General features: G+C 44.5%; 1 protein-coding gene across 1 annotated transcript in view; it reads left to right on the top strand.

Annotated features, from left to right (window-relative positions):
• Nucleotides 1-22,561, top strand: part of NID2 (nidogen 2) — a 119,906-nt gene that overhangs the window by 6,115 nt on the left and 91,230 nt on the right. Inside the window, 1 exon segment of the mRNA XM_073609210.1 lies at nucleotides 16,235-16,537. Coding sequence (XP_073465311.1) covers nucleotides 16,235-16,537 — 303 coding nt within the window.

The raw sequence follows: 22,561 nt of genomic DNA, 5'->3' as shown, positions 1-22,561 counted from the left end.
TTTCTGTCCCCTCAAAATAACTCAACACACAGCCATTAATGTCTAAACCGCTGGCAAGAAAAGTGAGTACACCCCTAAGTGAAAATGTCCAAATTGGACCAAAGTGTCAATATTTTATGTGGTCACCATTATTTTCCAGCACTGCCTTAACCCTCTTGGGCATAAAGGTCACCAGAGCTTCACAGGTTGCCACTGGAGTCCTCTTCCACTCCTCCATGACGACATCACGGAGCTGGTGGATGTTAGAAACCCTGCGCTCCTCCACCTTCCGTTTTGAGGATGGTCAATAATAGAATTTAGGTCTGGAGACAATGACACGCTTGGCCAGTCCATCATATTTACCCTTAACTTCTTTAGCAGTGGTCATTATGGAGGTGTGTTTGTCGTTATCATGTTGGAATACTGCCCTGCGGCGCAGTCTCCGAAGGCAGGAGATCATGCTCTGCTTCAGTATATCACAGTACATGTTGGCATTCATGGTTCCCTCAATAAACTGTAGCTCGCCAGTGCCGGCAGCACTTCAGAAAACTGTTTGTGTTCTTTCTTGTGTATATCTTTAGAAGAGGCTTCCTTCTGGGACGACAGCCATGCAGACCAATTTTGATGCAGTGTGCAGCGTATGGTCTGAGCACTGACAGGCTGACCCCCCCCCCCCCCCCCCTTTCAACCTCTGCAGCAATGCTGGCAGCACTCGTATGTCTATTTCTTAAACACAACCTCTGGATGTGATGCTGAGCACGTGCACTCAACTTCTTTGGTCGACCATGGTGAGGCCTGTTCTGAGTGGAACCTGCCTTTTAAACCACTGTATGGTCTTAGCCACCATGCTGCACTCAGTTTCAGGGACTTGCCAATCTTCTTAGCCTAGGCCATCTTTATGTAGAACAACAATTTTTTTTATCCGATCCTCAGAGTTCTTTGCCATGAGGTGCCATGTTGAACAAATTTAACACACCTGCTCCCCATTCACACCTGAGACCTTGTAACACTGTTGAGTTACATGACACTGGGGAGGGAAAATGGCTAATTGGGCCCAATTTGGACATTTTCACTTAGGGGTGTACTCACTTTTGTTGCCAGCGGTTTAGACATTAATGGCTGTGTGTTGAGTTATTCTGAGGGGGCAGCAAATTTACACTGTTATATAAGCTGTACACTCACTACTTTACATTGTAGCAAAGTGTCATTTCTTCAGTGTTGTCACATGAAAAGATATAATAAAATATTTACAAAAATGTGAGGGGTGTACTCACTTTTGTGAGATACTGTCGCCTTAAACCTTGAATAATGGTGGATGCTTAGGTGAAATGACCGATTGGCACCATTAAAAAAAACAAAAAAAAAAAAAAAAGATTGAATATTAATTCCCTACTGTCACACAGCTGGGTGGGCTCACTGTGCCCCAAGCCCACCCTTTTTTTGAAGCCTATTGGAGCCTCTGGCTCTAATCACATGCTTCAAAAAACAAAAAAAATACATCTAGATTAGGAATCTGGACGCATGGATAGGGGGTTGATGCCCCTGCACCCTGCATTACGGGCCGCCACTGGGCCAGCCACTCGGGCATGGGACCTGGAAGCTAGTGGAGATTACTGGAGTAGCCGTGTCTACTTTAGTGACTTCCCGTTTTCAACATGGGCCAGGTATGGTACATGCATAGTTACAGGTCTAAAATAGAACAATGTAATTCTGTATACAATATTCATACCTGGAATTCCTCTTTTTTTTTTAAATCAACGCTCTCCCAAAGTGTTTCAATTTTAGGGGAGCGCCCATCCAGCATTCTTTTTGAGTCTCCAATGAGGACAATATTCTCTTAGGTAGTCTCCACTGCTCACCGTCATCTCATAACAAGAGGTTTCACTCACTGTGTATCTGTATTTTCCTGCCCTGTGGACGATTCATTTTGGGTGAATGACACCACTTGGCTTTGTCTTGGCTCTGGTAAATGAGTAAATTTGGAAACTTTTTGGAATGGGAATACATACAGTTCGGACCATATATATTTGGACACAAGCACAATTTTCATACTTTTGGCTCCGTACGCCACCAGAATAAAATTATAACAAAACAATCCAAATGAATTTGAAGTGTAGACTTTCAGCTTTAATTCAAGGGATTGAACATAAATATCAAGTACAATTTTTAGGAGCTGCAACAATTTTTATACACAGTCTCCAGATTTTTAAGGGGCTCAAATGTAATTGGACAAATGAATATACTCATAAATATAATGTTCATTTTTTTTTTCATATTTTGTTGAGAATCCTTTACTGGCAATGACTGGTAATGTCCATGGGTTCCAGACTTCAGGCAAAGACTGGGTTTCCTCCTTTCTGATTCTTTGCCAGGCTTTTGCAGTGTGTTTTGGATCATTGTCCATCTGTACTGTGAAGCGCCGTCCAATCAACTTTGCTGCATTTGGCGGAATCTGGGCTGAGAGTATATCTCTAATGCCACGTACAAGCGACCGGACTTCCCGTCAGAATAGACTCAGACGGTCTTTCCGACGGATTTCCGCTGAAACGGACTTGCCTACTCACGATCACACTTTTAGAACGTGATGACGTACGGCAGGACTAGAAAAAGGAAGTTCAATAGCCAGTAGCCAATAGCTGCCCTTGCGTCGTTTTTGGTCTGTCGGAATAGAATACAGACGAGCGGTTTTCCCGATAGGAACTGATTCTGTCGGAAAAATTAGAAACATGTTCTATTTCTAGGTCTTTCAACATTTTAGAAAGAAAAAGTCAGATGAAGCCCACACACGATCGGAATGTCCGACGGAATGATTCCGTCGGACCTTTTCTGCCGGAAAGTCCGGTCGTGTGTATGCAGCATAAGACCCCATTCACACCTGAGTGTAGCAGTTTGGATCATTTTTCAGGCGTTTTTTCATGCGTATTTGCGCGTTTCCATGCAGTGTTTTCTGTCCCATCATCATTTTTTTTCTTCCTGTCACTCTGGTACAGATTTATCTTAGTTTCATCCGTCCAAAGAATGCTTTTACAGAACTCGTCTGGCTGTTTTTAGATGGTTGTTTTTTTTTTTTTTTTTTTTTTGGTAAAGTCTAATCAGGCTTTTCTATTCTTCAGGCTTGTGAATGGTTTGCACCTTGTGGTGAACCCTCTGTATTTGCTCTTCTGAAGTCTTCTCTTGATTGTAGACTTTGACAATGATATGTCAACCTCCTGGAGAGTGTCCTTTACTTGTCTGGATGTTGTGAATGGGTTTTTCTTTCCCATAGAGAGAATTCTTTGATCATCCACCACTGTTGTCTTCCGTGGAATGGACATCCAGGCCTTTTTATGTCACTGAGCTCACCAGTGCGTTCTTCTTTCCTCAGAATGTACCAAACTATTGATTTGGCCACTCCTAATGTTGCTGCAATCTCTCTGATGGATTTGTTTTGTTTTTGAAGCCTTACAATGGCCTGTTTCACTTGCATGGACAGCTCCTTTGAACGCATGATGCAGGTTCACAGCAATAGATTCCAAATGCAAATACAACACTTGGAATCAACTCCAGACCTTTTACTTAATTTATGAAGAAATAATGGAGTAGCCCACACCTGGCCATGAAACCGCTTTTGATTCAATTGTCCAATTACTTTTGGTCCCTTGAAAAAGGGGGATGGCTATTCCGAGGAGTTGAAATTCCTAAACCCTTCCTCCGATTTGGATGTACATACCCTCAAATTAAACCTGAGAGTGTGCACTATCAGCCCATATCCATTATTTATCTATAGCTTGAATTTGTTTTGGTAAATACCAAAAATGTCAGCAGCCTCAAAGTCATCAGTGACAGTCTACAGCATTCCCCTTCAGCCCCCCCCCCCGGCAGATATATAAAGGATGAGGAGAGGAGCTGGACCAGCACAGATAGTAATTGGACACTCTTCTAAGAGAAGAGGTCTCTGGTGTGCAAGGAGGATGTGCTGTTCTGAATCTCCTGTAGTATCCAAACTTTCTAGCAGGTTCACAGGCACATTGCAAGTGGAAAACACTGCTAGCATTTTTTTTTAAATACATGATTGTTCAGTGCTTGTGCCACTTTTTTTTTTTCTTTAAGGCAGGTATGTAAATGTATGCATGTAATCAGCCAGCCAGTGCGGTAGTATGACGGGGGATGGGAAGGGGGGGGGGTGTATAGTAATTACATGTGTCTATACTTCTAGCCATATGAATTCCAATCCAGCGGGGACGGCCTCTGCCTTCTGCATCTCCGCACACACAAAGACGCTCTATGTTGTCACTGAATTGCTTGCTGCTTTTACTTTGCTTTTTAAACTGGGCAGAAAATGCATTACGGGCTGGGAAAGGAATTTTGGTCGTGGAAAAAGGGCCAATGTGTACATGGCTGACCATGGGGGGGGGGGGGGGGGGGTGTCTGCGGTGACACAAGGCATGGCTGTCCTGTAATGTGGACAGATTGTTGTCATTATATTTCGGGGTCTTGAGGTTTCCATGAAATCCAAAACCCGCTTCTGAGTTGGATCGATTCATCTTATCCTTTAATGTCGGCCATAACGTGTATGTAAAACCTCAATCTATTTTTCTGGATGTTCAGCATTTTGTCTTTGTTTACACAGTTTTATTAAAGTGATATTAAACCCAATATCAAAAATGTAATTTATTGCAGCTTACCAGGTTTTAGATGTGATGGCTGCATTAGTTTTCTTTTTTCTTTTTTTTTTTACCTGGTGATCTGACCAGTAAGTCTGTTGTTTTTTTTTCCAACTTTCACAGACCAAAGTGTCCAGTAAAAGTGGCAGTTAGAGGGTTGAGAGAAACCACTTACCACGGACAGATCGGCCTTTTAGGTTGTCTGTCCTGCTTTGAGATAGGTTGACATTTGTGGGTTGCAGGAATGGGCACAAGATGATGCTGCGCACAAAACATCAAAGCGCCATGGTATCAAGTAATTGAATTGAAAAAAATGGTAATGCATTTCTTTTTGCTTCTAAGGAGACCCTTTGAAATCAATGGGCTGCCTGAAACGCGACAGGCAAAAATGATTGCGCACTCTCCCCTATGGGGACACAGATGGCAAAAAAAAAAAACTGACAGGGGTTATAACCCTCCCTTCCTCTATTCAAAATTAGAAAAAAAAAAAGTTTTGCCTTTTTGTTACCATTTATCTTAGTAGATAAATTAATCTAAATCTAACACAACCCCCCCCCCCCCCCCCCTCCTCCCCAGACTGAAAATGCTGCTGTCCAAAGGTGTCTTTGTTGCTCTTCCATATATAAACGAGTCTCCCTAAAACTGGCCATACACTGTGCGGATCTCGTCTTGTCCCTGATGAACTATCTGATATTCAATCATTAGGTGGCCCTATCAGCCGCCTCTCGCCTGGCGACATCCCTCAATTGAAACGTCAAAGTAGCCAGGTGGGAAATCTTTGGCTGAACAGCGGCTCCATCCAATCAAATGCAGAGGCTGTTTGGGTATTTTGACATCTGTTAAGACCCGCAGTCAAAATACAATATCCTCAGCAGGAAATTCCCCCATCCACACTGTGTAGCTTGAATGGAGGAATCTGTTTATATTGCAGCCTATATGGAAAATGCTGTATGCATAGGTGTGTGCAGGGGGTGTGCCAGGTGTGCCTGTGCACACCCTAATCACTCTGTGTGGTCCCGATTTCCCCTACTGCCCACGCATAGGCATGTGCAGGAGGTGTGCCTGGGCTGCTGGGCACACCCTAATCACTCTGTGTGGTGCCAATTCCCCTTACTGCCCAGGAACCCCACCCCCACCCCACCCCAGTTCTGCTACTTCCCTCCTCTTCTCTCCTCTTAGTTGCTGTGGGGAATATTTCAAGATGGAGAGTGGGGGAAAGGGCTTGTCAATATATAATTCACCAGCTCCTAACTTTTCCAAATGAATACAGTGAACACACTCATTCACTGTGTTCATTCATAACTGTAGCATAGTAAACTGTGTTTACTATGCTTGTTTGTGAATGAACAGGAAGCCACTCAGCACAGAGCACTTCCCATTCATTCACTGTCCTGTGCAGCTGAGGCTGCAGAGAAAGGTCCACACCTTAATGTCATAGTCTGTGCACACCTATGGCTGTGTATGTTTGGGCAGTGAAAGTGGTTCTAAAGGCAGGAGGTTTTTTTTTTTTCATCTTATTGCATTCTATGCATTAAGATTAAAAAACCTTCTGTGTGCAGAATACTTACCTGAAACCCTCTAGATCCAGCAATGTTGCACAAGAGCCTCGGCTGTCCAGGACCCAGGACTATCCCTCCTGATTGGCTGAGACACAGCAGCAGGTGCCATTGGCTTCCACTGCTGTCAATCAAAGTCAGTTAGCCAATGAGGATAGAGAAGGGGCGGGGCCAAGCCGCGGCTCCATGTCTGAATGGACACACAGAGCAGCAGCTCGGCATGGGTGCCCCTATAGCAAACTGCTTAATGTGGGGGCACTCAGCAGGAGGGAGGGGCCAGGAGCACAGAAGAGGGATCCAAGAAGAGGAGGAGGAGGGCCATTCTGTGCAAAACCAACTGCACAGAACAGGCAAGTATAACATGTTTGTTATTCTTAAACAAAAAAAAAAACTCCCAAAACTTTAATATCACCTTAAAAAGGGGTTTAAAGGTTCGTGTTTTTTCACCTTAATGCATCCTATGCATTAAGGTGAAAAAACACCTGGCAGTGACTGGCCCCCCTGCCCCCCCCCCCCCTGTTTACTTACTTTAGCCCCTTCATCTTTTTCAGCGGGGATGCGCAGTCCTTCTCTCCAGAGTCCCGGCTTTGATTGGAGAGATTGATAGCAATGCAGCCATTGGCTCCTGCTGCTGTCAATCAAATCCATTGACCTGGGGGGCGGGGCCGAGTCATACATCTGGCTTCTATGACTGCGAATGAATGACTCGGGAGCACACCCGCAAGGTAACCCCCTCGGGAGAGCGCTTATCCTAGGGGGTTATCTAATGCAGGGAGGAGCCGTGAGAGCCACCCGGGGACCTCAGAAGAGGATGATTGGGGCCACTCTGTGCAAAACGAGCTGCACAGTGGAGGTAAGTATGATATGATTGTAGTTTTTAAAAAAAACAAAACAAAGCTTTAGTAGAGCTGCTCAATTAATCGTCAAGAATCGTTATTGCGATCTTGACTAAAGTGTTTCACAATTCTTTCTATGCAAAGAATTCTCTCTGCTCTTCTGAAGCCACAGCCATCAAAGGAAAGGAAGAAAAAAACTGGGCAGTCTGCCAAGAAACAAAACATTCTTTATCAGTTAAACTTAAATAAAAACATTGTAACAATTTGTCAACTGAATAGACTTCCTGTGTAAGTGAAAAAAGTTTAACCACTTAAACACTAAACTTTTTTTTTTGACGTTTGTTGGTTTCAAGTTAAAATCTTTTTTTTTTGCTAGGAAATTACTTAGAACCCCCACACATTTTTATATATATATATATATATATATATATATATATATATATATATATATATATATATATATATATATATATATATATATATATATATATTTTAGTAGACACCCTAGAGAATAAAATGGTGGTTGTTGCAATATTTTACGTCACACTGTATTTGCGCAGCAGTCTTTCAAATGCAATTTTTTTTGAAAAAATTACTTTAATTAAAAAAAAAAAAAAAATCTAACCAGTAAAGTTAGCCCATTTTTTTTTTTTTTGTATAATGTGAAAGATTTTACGCCGCGAGAATAGTGCGAGAATCGTCATCTATTTTTTTTTTTTTTTTAACAAAAAAATTGTGATTCTCATTTTGGCCAGAATCGTGCAGCTCTAAGCTTTAGTATCACTTTAAGACAAGAAGTGTGTTACTGGCAGGACCACTTGGTAAAAAAATTGAATGCAGCCACAATGTTTATGGATCACTGAGCTGCAATATATAAAATATTTGTTTTTGGGTTTATAGCTGTAATTGTGGTTGTTCTTGCTTTAAGTCTCTGTTTGCTGCTTTGCAATGTCAAGCGCGGCGCAGAATAGGACTGAATTCAGCGGGTCTCTCTCTCTCCCTCTCTCTCCCTCCAGCTGCCTTACAGACGGTTCCTCTTGGCCTGTAACAAGAGTACAGTGTGTCCTCCCTGGTCATGGCACTCCAGAGCCCTCGCTAATCACTGCAACAACATCTGCGATTTTCTGCTTGATGACTTTCTACAAGAACTTTTTGCTGTTTTTAAGAAAAGCCAAAAACATTCTTGTAGTTTCTGACAGCAGAGCAGATTTGACTTTTGTAACAATGTTATCTTAGTTTTTTTTAACCTCCAGAGGATATTAATATGCAAAAATCGTGATCTTCTACACCAGAATACATGTAAACATCCACCACAGTTTATTGCTTCTGCCTGCCCTTCTTTAACCCCTTCTTGCAAGCCATATGCATATACACTGTTACCAAAAGTATTGGGACTATCTTTCCAAATAACTGTTCTGCTTTATTATGACGCAATTGAAGGTTTTTATACGCATGATTACGTAGGTATCGCATTAATATTACAATTGTACTTTTAGACCCCTTTCACACTGGGGCAGTTTGCAGGCGTTATTGCGCTAAAAATAGCACCTGCAAACCGCCCCTAAACAGCCTCCGCTGTTTGTTCAGTGTGAAAGCCCGAGGGCTTTCACACTGAAGCGGTGCGCTGGCAGGAGAAGAAAAAATCTCCTGTCAGCCGCTTCTTTGGAGCGGTGAAGGAGCGGTGTATTCACCGCTCCTGCCCATTGAAATCAATGGGACAGCGCGGCTGTACCGCGGTAATACCGCGGCTATAGTGGCGCTATACGAGGGGTTTTAACCCTTTTTCGGACGCCAGCGGGGGGGTTAAAACCGCACCGCTAATGGCCGAATACCGCGGTAAGACAGCGCTAAATATAGCGCTGTTTTACCGCCGACGCCCCCTACTGCCCCAGTGTGAAAGGGGCCTTAGACCCCTTTCACACCAAGGCATTTTTGCTGCATTTTAGCACTAAAAATAACGCTATTAAAACGCTCATAAAACGCTCCCCATGCATCTCAATGGACCCTTTCACACTGAGGCGCTGCGCTGGCGGGGCGTTGAGAAAAGTCCTGTAAGCAGCATCTTTGGAGCAGCTTTTGGGCGTTGAAAAAAGCACTTCAAAAATGCCCCTCTCCATTGAAATGAATTGAAAACGCTGTAAAAACGCCTAAATAGCGCCTATAATCCGCCCTGAGCTGTAGAAAATTCACATGATCTCACAAAAAGGTAAACATTGCAAGCAGAAAAGAGAGATCTACAACAACAGGACTGAACTTGTGGGAAGGTCAGAATGATTAAACAGACCATCAAAGTGCCAAAAAAACAAAATTAAAGTGCCAAAAAAAAGAATTAATCCCAGAAAAATGAAGATTTGAAGTAAAACAAGACACTGCTTGTTACTTTACAAGACACTGCTTGTTTTACATGATCTCACAAAGGATAAACATGCAAGCAGAAAGATAGCATCAATAACACATGCTTCAATAACGCTTGAAAAACGCTGTTAAAACGCCTGCAGTGTTCCGTTAATTTTACCGCTAACGCCCCAAAACGCTGTAATAACGCTAAGGTGTTTTAGGGTGTTTTTGAAGCGCCTTGGTGTGAAAGGGGTCTTATGGTAACAAGGGGCGTAACATAGGCAGGCTAATTCTAATCAGGACTTGAAAGAATGCAAACATGTAATGAAAACATTATTAGTGCTGTGTGCAATACATACAAAATAGAATACAATACAGAACTTACAAATTTCCATTACACCTGCCTACATGCACATGAGCTTGAGCCCTGGTTCACATTGCTGCGGGTTAGAAATCGTGCGAGTTCAGCTGAACTCGCACGATTTCAACCCGGCAATGCACTCCGACTTCGGGGGTGATTTGACAGACATCTGTGCGGGTTCGTGCACAGATGTCTATCGAAATTACACCCGAAGTCGCCTGAAGTAGTGCAGGAACTACTTTTGGGAATTGGTGCGGCGCCGCAAAGTTGCGTTGCACAGATTCGAACGGTGCTATTGCCGGTATTCTATCGATATGTACCCTCCTTCGAAAAGTGCTGCGCATGCGCAGGACGGAGCCACACTCCAGCTGATTCGGCGATGAGCTGGAGTGACGTGACCATGGCGCATGCGCCCATCAGAGGAGGCATTTTTCGTCAGGAGAGAGAATGTGACGGACATTATTAAAAGCTATTCACAGAGCGGAGGGACACCGTGGTTCTCTTATTGTGCCTCGCTGTTGGGGGGCGGGGTTTCAGTCTGCTCAAGGTCGCCTTTTGCCAGCGTTGCATGGTTGCTTTAGTGTCTTGATCAGTGCCTGTTGCCTGTGTCTAAGGGCCGGTTGCAACACAGACAGAACCCGCCCTTCAACAGCGAGTTATAATGTAACAACTACGGTGTCCCCCTCCGCTCTGTGAATAGCTTTCAATTGTGTCCGTGAAATTCCCTCTCCCATCAAAAAATGTCTCCTGTGATGTGTGCATGCACCATGGTCACGTCACTCCAGCTGATCAGCAAATCAGCTGGAGTGCGGCTTCGTCTTGCGCATGCGTGGGCACTTTTCGATGGAGGGCACATATCAATAGAACACCGGCAATAGCTGCTGATTTGACATGTCAAATCGCATGCCAAATGGGACCAAAGTGAACCTAGGCTTAAAGGCATTCCAGTCTTAGTCTGTAGGGTTCAGTATTGAGTTGGTCCACCCTTTGCAGCTATAACAGCCTCAACTCTTCTAGGAAAGGCTGTCCACAAGGTTTAGGAGTGTGTCTATGGGAATGTTTGACCAATCTTCCAGAAGCGATGTGGACAAGAAGGCCTGGCTTTAAGTCTGTGCTTTACATCATCCCAAAGGTGTTCTATCGAGTTGCAGTCAGGACTCTGTGCAGGCCAGTCAAGTTCCTCCACCCCAAACTCTCTCATCCATGTCTTTATGGACTTTGTGCACTGGTGTGCAGTCATGTTGGAACAGGAATTCCCATCCCCAAACTTTTCCCACAAAGTTGGGAGCATGAAATTGTCCAAAATGTGTTGGTTTGCTGACCCCTTAAGGCAGAGATTCACCCAAATGTGTAACTTCCGCTTTAAGTACCCCTCGCCCCCTGACATGCCACAATTGGCATGAGACTTTTTTTTTGGGGGGGGGGGGGGGGGGGCGGGTACCTAGTTTTGATAGGTACCCAGCTCCCACTTCTAGGTCTGGTCGCCTGGCCACCTAGGTGGCATCTCCAATCCCCCTATGCGACCCCTCCCTCCCTGCAATCTTCTGGGGCATGTCCCAGAAGATTGCCCGGCCACTGACAGAGTGCAGCACGACTCACCCATGTACAGTGCGTGCACGGCTGTGAAGCCGCAAGCTGTCACAGCTGGGCGCCCACACTTACAATGCAGACGCCGCAGGGAGGAGGGGGGGAGGAGCGAAGCATCGGGCGGCCCCCTCGCTGGACCGTGGGACAGGTGAGTGTCTGTTTATTAAAAGTCAACAGCTACACTTTTTGTAGCTGCTGACTTTTAATAAACTTACAAACGAGTGGAACGCCGCTTTAAGAGTTCCCTTCACTGGAACTAAGGGGCCAAGCCCAACCCAGGCAAAACAACCCCACACCATAATCCCCCCTCCACCAAATGATTTGGATCAGTGCACAAAGCAAGGTCCATAAAGACATGGATGAGCGAGTGGGGTGGAGGAACTTGAGTGGCCTGCACAGAGTCCTGACCTCAACCTGATAAAACCCCTTTGGGATGAATTAGAGTGGAGACTGCGATCCAGGCCTTCTTGTCCAACATCAGTGACTGACCTCACAAATGTGCTTCTGGAAGAATGATCAAACATTCAACGCAATATTGAATCCTACAGACTAAGACTGGGATGTCATTAAAGTTCATGTGCGTGTAAAGGCAGGTGTCCCAATACTTTTGGTAGTAGTATATGTGGCAGCACAGAGGTGAGCCTTGTACATGCATACAGCTGGTTTGTGCTGGGAATATTCTCAATCGCGTGGCTCAAGTACTGTGACCCCACTGTCACCGACAGATAACGGTCACAAAGCAACGACTGGGAGCTGGTAGGATTGGATCCCGATCACTGTGACCCTCGACCACACATCACATGATCGCTAAGCCAAGGAAATGCCTCCAGTGTTTACAACCTTTAGGCCTCATGCACACTGGACATTTTTACAGCGACTGTTTTTGGCTTCAGATGTTTTTTTCTGTGGCCAATAAACTCCCCATCATGTTATCCTGTCTGTCCATGCACACACAGAGGCTGTTATCAGCAGTTTTTGGCATGGGCGTTTTTCTAGCTGGGAACCCCCCCCCAGAACTAGTGGGTTTTGAGGGGAGTTTTTCAGCTGTAAAAACGCTCTAACCTTGAAAAAAGCTTAAAAAATGCAGGTATTCTGCGTTTATCAGCGTTTTTGAGCCATACGTTTTTGTGGGAGTAGAATTTTGTTTAAATAGCACTGATAACGCATTCTACAGCTACAGCTTTCTACAACTGACTCTACTGGCTTTTTTATAACATCCAGTGTGCATGAGGCCTTGAAGGGAGATAACCATTTTGCTGCCACCAACGTAAGGCTTGTGTCGGTGGCAGCGATCACTTTTACACACACTCGCGGCAGCTGCAGGGGAGACACCAAGCATCGAATGGACCCCCTGATATCTCATTTAGCCCCGGTTCACAACGAATGAGGCTTTGGGAACACTTCTTCAGTGCGATTTCAAAGCCACCAGTCAGACTCAGTGCAATTTCATGTGTGGCTTGCTGACATCTGTGGGATTTCTTGCACCAATGTCAATGCAAGTCGCACATGAAATCGCCAAAAATGGTGCAGGAACCTTTTTTCAGATCGGTGCAAGTCGGAGACGCACCAATTTGAACGGTTCCTTAGGCACAAATAGGGTGGCGACTTGTCGTGCGATTTTTCAACTGTCAAATCGGGTTGCAAGTCCCAGCGGATAGATATATAGATATATATATATATATATATATATATATATATCTATATATATATATATATATATATATATAATAATTTTTTTAAATCATTGATTTTTATCCACCCTGGCTGTGACAAGATTACCCAATCAGCTACTGAATGTCACTTGCTGTAGTTAAAAGTTGGGTTGATTTTTTTTTTTTTTGCTCTCTCACCTCTGGACCATATTCCGGCATTGGCTGGCAAGAGAACTTACCAGCTGTACTGCCAGGCATACCACATACTCTTTTGTTGGTGGGAATCCCGCTGAGTCTCCCGCAGGTAATCGCAAATGGCCCAATTAGCAAGTGTGAAAGGGACCTAAGCCAAGCCTTATCTTTTTTTTTTAGCTTTGGATAAAGTGGAGAGGGATTAGAACCCCTGTCAAGTTTTCATTGCTGTCTGCTTTCCCGTTTATTTAATTTCACCCTCTCTATTTGTCATATTGACCCCTGTCACCAGGGCTGAAAGTGATGGGAAATCCAACCTTTTAAGTTTTCACCAGAACAGGATTAGATTGAAAATCTTCCATTGGCGGCACTTGTCTTGGTGACATCTATGTGGACATCTCCCCCTTCTGAACTTTCTCTTGCTTTCTGTTGCCCACAGAACAGGGAGTGGAATCTCGCTAATGGGTGCAGATGGCAGAAAAAAAAACCTGACATTTTTCATTCCTTACTATTTCCCCCTATTCCGAATATGGGGGGGGGGGGGGGGGGGAGGTTTGGCTTCAGGTACACTTTGTGGTTGATTTACTAAAGTCAACAGACTGTGCACTTTGCAAGTGCAATTGCTCCAGAGCTTAGTAAATGAGATAAAGATTCACTTTACAAAGAGTACTCAATCACATGCAAGGACAGTTTTAAAGAAAATGCATTTTGGTTCAATCTCGAGCAACTACACTTGCAGAGTGCATAGTCTATTTATTTGCCTTTAGTAAATCAACCCCTAAAGTAGCCGATACCTATAACCTAAGGAGTAGACTGATCTTATCAGGGGGCTTGAGAAATAAGCGCGCATGCCCGAAAAAGCACTGCTCTCTTTCCAGTGACGTCATCACGCTAACTCTCCGGTCCACGGTGCATTCCAGCCCTCACTTCTGGATGTTGGATGTTTCACGGCCTGTTTTCCTTGGCCATGACAGCTGCATGCATGGGATCTTGTGACATTTTCCCTTAGTGAGATGACCGATTTAATGTCCCTGTTTATCAGTAATGAGCCTTTTTAACTGTTTTAAATGTGAGTGGCCAATTTTCTGGTTAAATACATTTTTGTTTTAATGGTCTGCACTTCTAGGTGCTTCTCCTTTCAGGAGGCGGAGAAGAAACAGATCATCATGGTAGACAGAATAGGATCACATCACTTTGGTTGTGACCTGGTGTCTACAATAGTGCTGAAGGGTCACCCTTGGTTCTACAATGCTGCAGGGTCTTGCCAGGACTTGATGGCGTCTCCTGTGACATAATTTTATTTTACCACTGCAATGCTTCATCTGCTGTATGGCTAATCTTATAAAAAAAAAAAAAAAAAAATATATTAACAAATCTTTGGAAATTTGCAATCTAGTTGGTTCTCTGGATTTCTGCACTTTGCACGTGATTACTCCTTTTTGCACCGCCTCGTCATGCTGTATTAGATGACAGTTGGTGTGCTTTGTGAAGTATGTAAAAGCTGCTTCCAATTCTCGTTTGTTCCACTCCTCACCGAGGGATGTGATCTGGTACAACATTCACATTGTCCCGGGTATGCATGTAATGCACAGAACAGCTGTTTGACCTGAATAGCGTACAATCTCTGGAAATCATCCATCATGTCTGAAGCCTCTCAGCGGACAGTCCCAGCTGTGAGGAATTAAAGTGTACCTGTTGCTGTCATGCCAAAGAGGCACTGGATTTTTTGGCTGTAGCAGTACAGTTCCAATTGCCCTAAATAGGAGGTATCCTTGAGAGGGAATGAAGAACATTTTATAAATCTTGTGCAAGTTGGTTCTCAACCACTGGGTTGTGGCCTGCTGCCGGGCCGTGGCCTCCTTCCTTCTGAGCCTCCAGCGAGCTGCTGATCCCCTGATTTCCCACCGTGCCACCCAACCTCACATAGTGGTCTGTAGTGTCCCTCAGCCTCCCACAATGTTGCAGAGCCTCCAGCTTCGCTTAGAGTATCCCCAGCCCCCAATAGTGTCCCACGCTGCCAATCAGTCCCTGCAGTGCACTCTGATCTCCCATAGTGGTCTGCAGTGCCCCTCAACCTCCGACAATGCCCCCAGCTTGTTGCAGAGCCTCCAGCCCCCGATAGAGTATCCCCAGTCCCCAACAATGTCCCACACTGCCAATTAGTCCTTGCAGTGCACTCTGATCTCCCACTGTGCCCCTGAAAAGCCTCCTGGAGAGACCTCCAGCTGTCTATAAAGACCACATCCCCCGCAGTTGACCCTAGCTGTCTCCAGAAACCTCATCTCTTACAGTGCCAACAAGTCTGCTGCAGAATCCCCATAACCCCCTCCAGAAGCTCCATACCGATCCAAAACTTTTATTGTGTGATTTAAAAAAAATTTTTTTTTTTATTTTTACTGTTGGGTCAGTGGAGGTTTTGTAATTTGTAAGGATTTACCAGGCCCTGGTCTCACTAAGGTTGAGACCCACTGGTCTAGAATATATATATTTCTTTAGCAATGTTCATACTCAATGTCTGAGAACTCTACAAAAGAAACAGAAATGTTGTCAACTCTATACAGATATTAAAGTTTATGTCAAACCAAAGCCTTTTGTTAGACACTTTTGCATGTGGCAGTGGGTACTACACATGCTTTAACACAAGGCAAGGCACCTATCCTATTTGTGCTCCGTTAGAGTCGTTTGTCCTGAATGGCTCCCCAATGCATCACAGCACATATACCCTTTGTACTGGTGCAATGCATTGTTAAAGGGTCATGCATGTTTTTTTCACCCATTGGGGTGAATTGGCAGCCCATTTATAAAAAATGGACTGCCTTAACGCAATGTAGGATAACATATGCAATTATACAATTACTGTCAGAAGCTAAACCTCCGATTGTGGCCAATGGAGAGTGTATAGATTATACCTGTGGTCTGTAGTTATCAAAGTTGACAGTAGAATAATCTCAAATGTTGGTCAATTTACTGATGTGAATGTATAATATACAGTATATGTAATGCACTGTGGAAATTGATGGCGCTATACCTAAGTACCTGTAATAAAAAATGAATTCTGCTGATTTAAATCTCTATTCTGTCTTCTCTCCAGGTAGGGACCAACGGCATTATTTCTACCCAAGATTTTCCCCGGGAAACGCAGTACGTGGATGATGGCTTTCCCACCGACTTCCCGGTGATCGCCCCATTCTTGTCTGATATAGACACGAGCAACGGAAAAGGCAAGATATACTACCGGCAGGACAATTCCCCAGAGATTCTTAGCACTGTGGCCAGGCAGGTCGAGAGAGGATTCCCACAAGCTGCGTTTTCTCCTACAAATGTTTTCTTGGTAACCTGGGACAATGTGGGGGCATACGAGGAGGTGACACGCCATGCAGAACCCTCTAATAAGGTGAGTGATGGAGCTTAGAGTCGCCTCTTATAAGTGCATTTGCTAAATTGGGTCTCGTGTACACTAGTGCTTTGGCGTTTTCGAGTGTCCAGCCCCGCTGCCAGCAACCTGTCAAAATCTGACAGGCTGAAAAATGCCGTGGCTGAATACTACTGAGTGCGACTCTTGTTTTGGGCATATGCATTCAAGGATGCATGCCTGGAACACATCAAACGTGAGTACCACTTGGTACAATGTCAGTTGTGTATTTCAGTCCGTTATAGGCTGCTGGGAGCGGGGCTGGATGCTGCACCTGAACTACCCGAAAATCTAGGGATTCACAAAGGCCAAATCATTTGTAAATACCACTTTGAAATTCCATGAAGTCTTTTTTTAAATTTGTGTCAAAGGTTGGTGTCTACAATTAGTGAGATTAGATTAAACTGATGTCCTTGTTTAATAAAATGTAATTTATTTCTCTATAATGACTGCATGGTTTTTAGGTATAGACAGTTGCAGACTAGTACATTCTCAGGGTTGACTATGTATGCACAGTTTGTTGGCAGAACAAGTATGGAAGACTTCCTGCAGATGTGATACAGCTAGTCATTGTGTGATGATCATTTTCCATTGTTTGTTATTATATCTTTGTTTTAGAAATAGGATATGGATAAAAATGTTTTCAGAGGCTTATCAGAGGTGAAAATAATGGATGTAATGTTCTATTCCTGGAGAACATACGTTCGCCTACATAGCCCCTGATCTGCTTTTCCCCATCCAATCCATACATGTACAGATCTGACTGCATGCCTTGGCTTGTGCCCAAACTTTGCCCAGTTATTCTCTCTTGGAGAGGAGGATCAGCAAATGTGAGCTTTGATCCTTCCCCTACACAAGGCTTTGACCCTTCCTCTGGAATTGGTCCTTCCTGTTGGTTGCTCAGGTGCTGTGCACTGCATAGTTGGAGGAAGAACACAGTCGCGTGCTCTCCTCATTTCCAAAAACTTTAGTGAGTGGGGCAAATGGGAAGGGGGGGTGATATTAGTAAAAAGAAAATATGCTGTAAAGGGGACCGGTTGGTTGTCCTGAATGGGGGGAAAAAGACAGGTTAACTGAAAACATGGGCTTCCATAGGCAAGGCTGCATAATCCTGGTGCTTAACATGTGGCCCTTTGATACTTATCTTCTAGCCCTTGGACCCCAAGAGTCTATTATTGTAGTGGAAGCATTGATTTGTAAAGGAGTAATATCAGTTATCTCTACTAGTTGTTATTATTATTATTATACAGGATTTATATAGCGTCGACAGTTTACGCAGCGCTTTACAACATGAGGGCAGACAGTACAATTACAATACAATTTAATGCAGGAGGAATCAGAGGGCCCTGCTCGTTACAGCTTACAATCTAGGAGGGAGGGTCAAGTTATACAAAAGGGTAATAGCTGTGGGGGATCAGCTAATGGAGAAAATGGTGCAGTTGTTAGATGGAGGCAGGGTAGGCTTCTCTGAAGAGGAAAGTTTTCAGGGATCGCCTAAAGGTGGATAAATTTGGAGATAGTCTGACAGATTGGGGTAGGGAGTTCCAGAGGATGGGCGAGGCTCGGGAGAAGTCCTGGAGGCGGATATGGGAGGAGGTGATGAGGGAGCTAGAGAGCAGGAGGTCTTGGGAGGAACGGAGATGGCGATTAGGTTAGTATTTTGAGATTAGGCTAGTGATGTAGCTGGGTGCAGAGTTGTAAATGGCTGTGTAACTTATTGTTAGTATTTTGAATTTAATTTGTTGGGTGAGTGGCAGCCAATGGAGGGATTGGCAGAGAGGGGTAGCAGACACTGAGCGGTTTGTAAGGTGGATGAGTCTGGCAGCAGCATTAATGATGGACTGAAGGGGGGATAGTCTATTTAAAGGTAAGCCAATGAGGAGGGAGTTGCAGTAGTTGAGGTGAGAGATAACCAGGGAGTGAATCAGGAGCTTTGTGGTTTCATTGGTTAGAAAGGGATGTAGTTTAGAGATGTTGCGGAGGTTGAGGCGGCAAGCTTTGGAAAGTGATTTGATGTGGGGCCGAAAGGAGAGTTTTTTTCTGCAGCAATGTCTCCAACCAAACCTCTAGCAGGTCCTTAATGTCGGACCATCATTTTCTCTAATAGGTCTGCAGTCTGACAGTCCTCTGTAGCGTTACATCTACTGAGCATTATGTGTGCCCTTTGATGTCACAGTTGGGGCTCCCTATAATTCCTAAGTTGACGACCACTGTTGGTTTCTACGTAAAGTTAGAAGCCATAAGTCATTTTTGAGGAACCTTTCTATCTAGCTCCTGGGATTTTCCTGTTCAGGGCCACTGAAATGTTTCTCTTTCCATGCACTAAAACTGCGCAGGTTATTTAGCGGACAGGGGAGACTTTTTTTATTTATTTATTTTTTCTTAATGACCTTCGGGAATTGAATCATTTTCATTGACCCTTTGCAAACGGTAATACCCTCTTGTTGACTCAGCTGTAAATGGCTCGTCTCCAGCTTCAGATCTTTTTACTCTCTTAAGTACATGTGTTTGCCTAGAAGGCCAATCCTCTTGACAAACCTTAAGTGCCGTAGACTACCGTTTTTAATTAATTTTTAATGCTTTTCCTGGCCTGGAATCTCTGTGAGGATCCGCAAACTCCCAGCATGCCCTGCTAGCAGCATCCATCTTGTTCACTATGTATTGAACAGACTGGAGCTGGGGAACTCTGAAGGATTTGCTCTTCTTCTCTTTTTTTTTTTTTTTTGTAAGCTCATTAGACATTTTCCTCCATGTGTTTGTTCCTGGAAGAGTAATTGTACCCCCTACTAGGATCAAGTGTGCATTCTCCTTTGGGGGCGACCATGAATGATAATAACAGATTTAATGTTTATTTGTTCAAGACTTTTTTTTTTTTTTTTTCTCCTTTCCAAACTAATTAAAAGAAGTCTTTCTAGCTGCGGGAATGTGGCATGTGTTCTTGAAGAGAAAATGGTTTGCGGACAGTTGTTTAAATAAAACAGGCTTGTAAAAGAAGACATGGCAGTGCTTAGAACTGCATTACCATGAGATGAAGACACAGCTGCACGCACAATGACCAAATCAGAGAATCCTCTTGTGGGTTTTAGACACATATGGAGCACACAATGTTGTGTGTGTATGGCTGCTGGTGGCTTTTCCAGATTTTAGTTACAGATCTGTGTTTGGAGAATGTCAAGGGGTGGGAAGTGCTGCCACCCAGCTGAAATCAGACTATTGTATAAAAGACTTTCCGTCTAGCTTGTAAAATCTTTTAAATACCAAAAAATTATGCAGCGCAACTCTTAAAATAGTAAACACAATATACAAATATGTGCAATAAATATTGTATAAAAAAAATTGTTGAACATACGAAAAAAAATCAAAAAGAAAAAATCCAGAAAAAGCAATATCCAACTTGATTCCACTTCAATCACCACTGTGACACATTAATACGAAACGTGAATCCACCACCCTTGTAGATAAGCCTCTCACCTTACTATCATGAGCCCTGCATTAGCAGTGGGTCTCACCACCTATTTTTTCTGGGGATGAAGAAAACAGCTGCTGTATCCTCTGCCTCTTATTCAGATGGATGGGTTGATAAAATTCCAATCCCCACATCATGCACGCAGTAAGAAAAAGCACACAGACCTAGTGCTCTTCGTTTAAAATTTCACATTTATTATCAAAAATACAATGTTTAAACTTACAAACATGGCATTATAGGCAGTGCTAACGGTAGATTGCCTGTCTCTCATGTACAATGACAGAGTAACCCCTACTGAGGAAGTCCCGGTGTTTGGACGTAACGTACGTATAGGACGAGGTTTCATGTGTATGACGTCACCCCACAGCCATCTCTGCATCCAGTTACTCTGTGATTAAGCCGACTTGCTCAGGTTTCTCAATAGGTTATTTAGGTAGTAGACATCTTTTTATGGGATGCACATTAGGGTCATATACTTAAGCATATTTATATGGGGTATCTAACGCCAAAACGGAAAAAGCAGGCACATTTTAGAACCTCTTGCAAATTTTTTTTATTTTTTTGTAGTCTGTGTTTTGGCTCGGGAGTAGGGATGAGCCGAACACCCCCCTGTTCGGTTCGCACCAGAACATGCGAACAGGAAAAAAGTTTGTTCGAACATGCGAACACCGTTAAAGTCTATGGGACACGAACATGAATAATCAAAAGTGCTAATTTTAAAGGCTTATATGCAAGTTATTGTCATAAAAAGTGTTTGGGGACCTGGGTCCTGCCCCAGGGGACATGGATCAATGCAAAAAAAAGTTTTAAAAACGGCCGTTTTTTCAGGAGCAGTGATTTTAATAATGCTTAAAGTCAAACAATAAAAGTGTAATATCCCTTTAAATTTCGTACCTGGGGGGTGTCTATAGTATGCCTGTAAAGGGGCGCATGTTTCCTGTGTTTAGAACAGTCTGACAGCAAAATGACATTTTGAAGGAAAAAACTCATTTAAAACTACCCGCGGCTATTGCATTCCCGACAATACACATAGAAGTTCATTGATAAAAACGGCATGGGAATTCCCCAAAGGGGAACCCCGAACCAAAATTAAAAAAAAAATGACGTGGGGGTCCCCCTAAATTCCATACCAGGCCCTTCAGGTCTGGTATGGATATTAAGGGGAACCCCGGCCAAAATTAAAAAAAAAAAATGACGTGGGGTTCCCCCTAAATTCCATACCAGACCCTTCAGGTCTGGTATGGATTTTAAGGGGAACCCCGCGCCAAAAAAAAAAAAAACGGCGTGGGGTCCCCCCAAAAATCCATACCAGACCCTTATCCGAGCACGCAACCTGGCAGGCCGCAGGAAAAGAGGGGGGGACGAGAGTGCGGCCCCCCCTCCCTCCTGAACCGTACCAGGCCACATGCCCTCAACATTGGGAGGGTGCTTTGGGGTAGCCCCCCAAAACACCTTGTCCCCATGTTGATGAGGACAAGGGCCTCATCCCCACAACCCTGGCCGGTGGTTGTGGGGGTCTGCGGGCGGGGGGCTTATCGGAATCTGGAAGCCCCCTTTAACAAGGTGACCCCCAGATTCCGGCCCCCCCCCTGTGTGAAATGGTAAGGGGGTACATAAGTACCCCTACCATTTCACGAAAAAAGTGTCAAAAATGTTAAAAATGACAAGAGACAGTTTTTGACAATTCCTTTATTTAAATGCTTCTTCTTTCTTCTATCTTCCTTCATCTTCTGGTTCTTCTGGTTCTTCTGGCTCTTCTGGTTCTTCCTCCGGCGTTCTCGTCCAGCATCTCCTCCGCGGCGTCTTCTATCTTCTTCTCCTCGGGCCGCTCCGCACCCATGGCATGGGGGGGAGGCTCCCGCTCTTCTCTTCTTCTTTTCTTCTCCGGGCCGCTCCGCAATCCATGCTGGCATGGAGGGAGGCTCCCGCTGTGTGACGGCGCTCCTCGTCTGACAGTTCTTAAATAACGGGGGGGCGGGGCCACCCGGTGACCCCGCCCCCCTCTGACGCACGGTGACTTGACGGGACTTCCCTGTGGCATTCCCCGTGACGTCACAGGGAAGTCCCGTCAAGTCACCGTGCGTCAGAGGGGGCGGGGTCACCGGGTGGCCCCGCCCCCCCGTTATTTAAGAACTGTCAGACGAGGAGCGCCGTCACACAGCGGGAGCCTCCCTCCATGCCAGCATGGATTGCGGAGCGGCCCGGAGAAGAAAATGAAGAAGAGAAGAAAAGAAGAAGAGAAGAGCGGGAGCCTCCCCCCCATGCCATGGGTGCGGAGCGGCCCGAGGAGAAGAAGATAGAAGACGCCGCGGAGGAGATGCTGGACGAGAACGCCGGAGGAAGAACCAGAAGAGCCAGAAGAACCAGAAGATGAAGGAAGATAGAAGAAAGAAGAAGCATTTAAATAAAGGAATTGTCAAAAACTGTCTCTTGTCATTTTTAACATTTTTGACACTTTTTTCGTGAAATGGTAGGGGTACTTATGTACCCCCTTACCATTTCACACAGGGGGGGGGGCCGGGATCTGGGGGTCACCTTGT

This window comes from Aquarana catesbeiana, linkage group LG13 (assembly GCF_042186555.1).
Source record: "Aquarana catesbeiana isolate 2022-GZ linkage group LG13, ASM4218655v1, whole genome shotgun sequence".
NCBI classification, from domain to species: Eukaryota; Metazoa; Chordata; class Amphibia; order Anura; family Ranidae; genus Aquarana; species Aquarana catesbeiana.
This window is presented reverse-complemented; position numbering and strand designations above follow the sequence as displayed.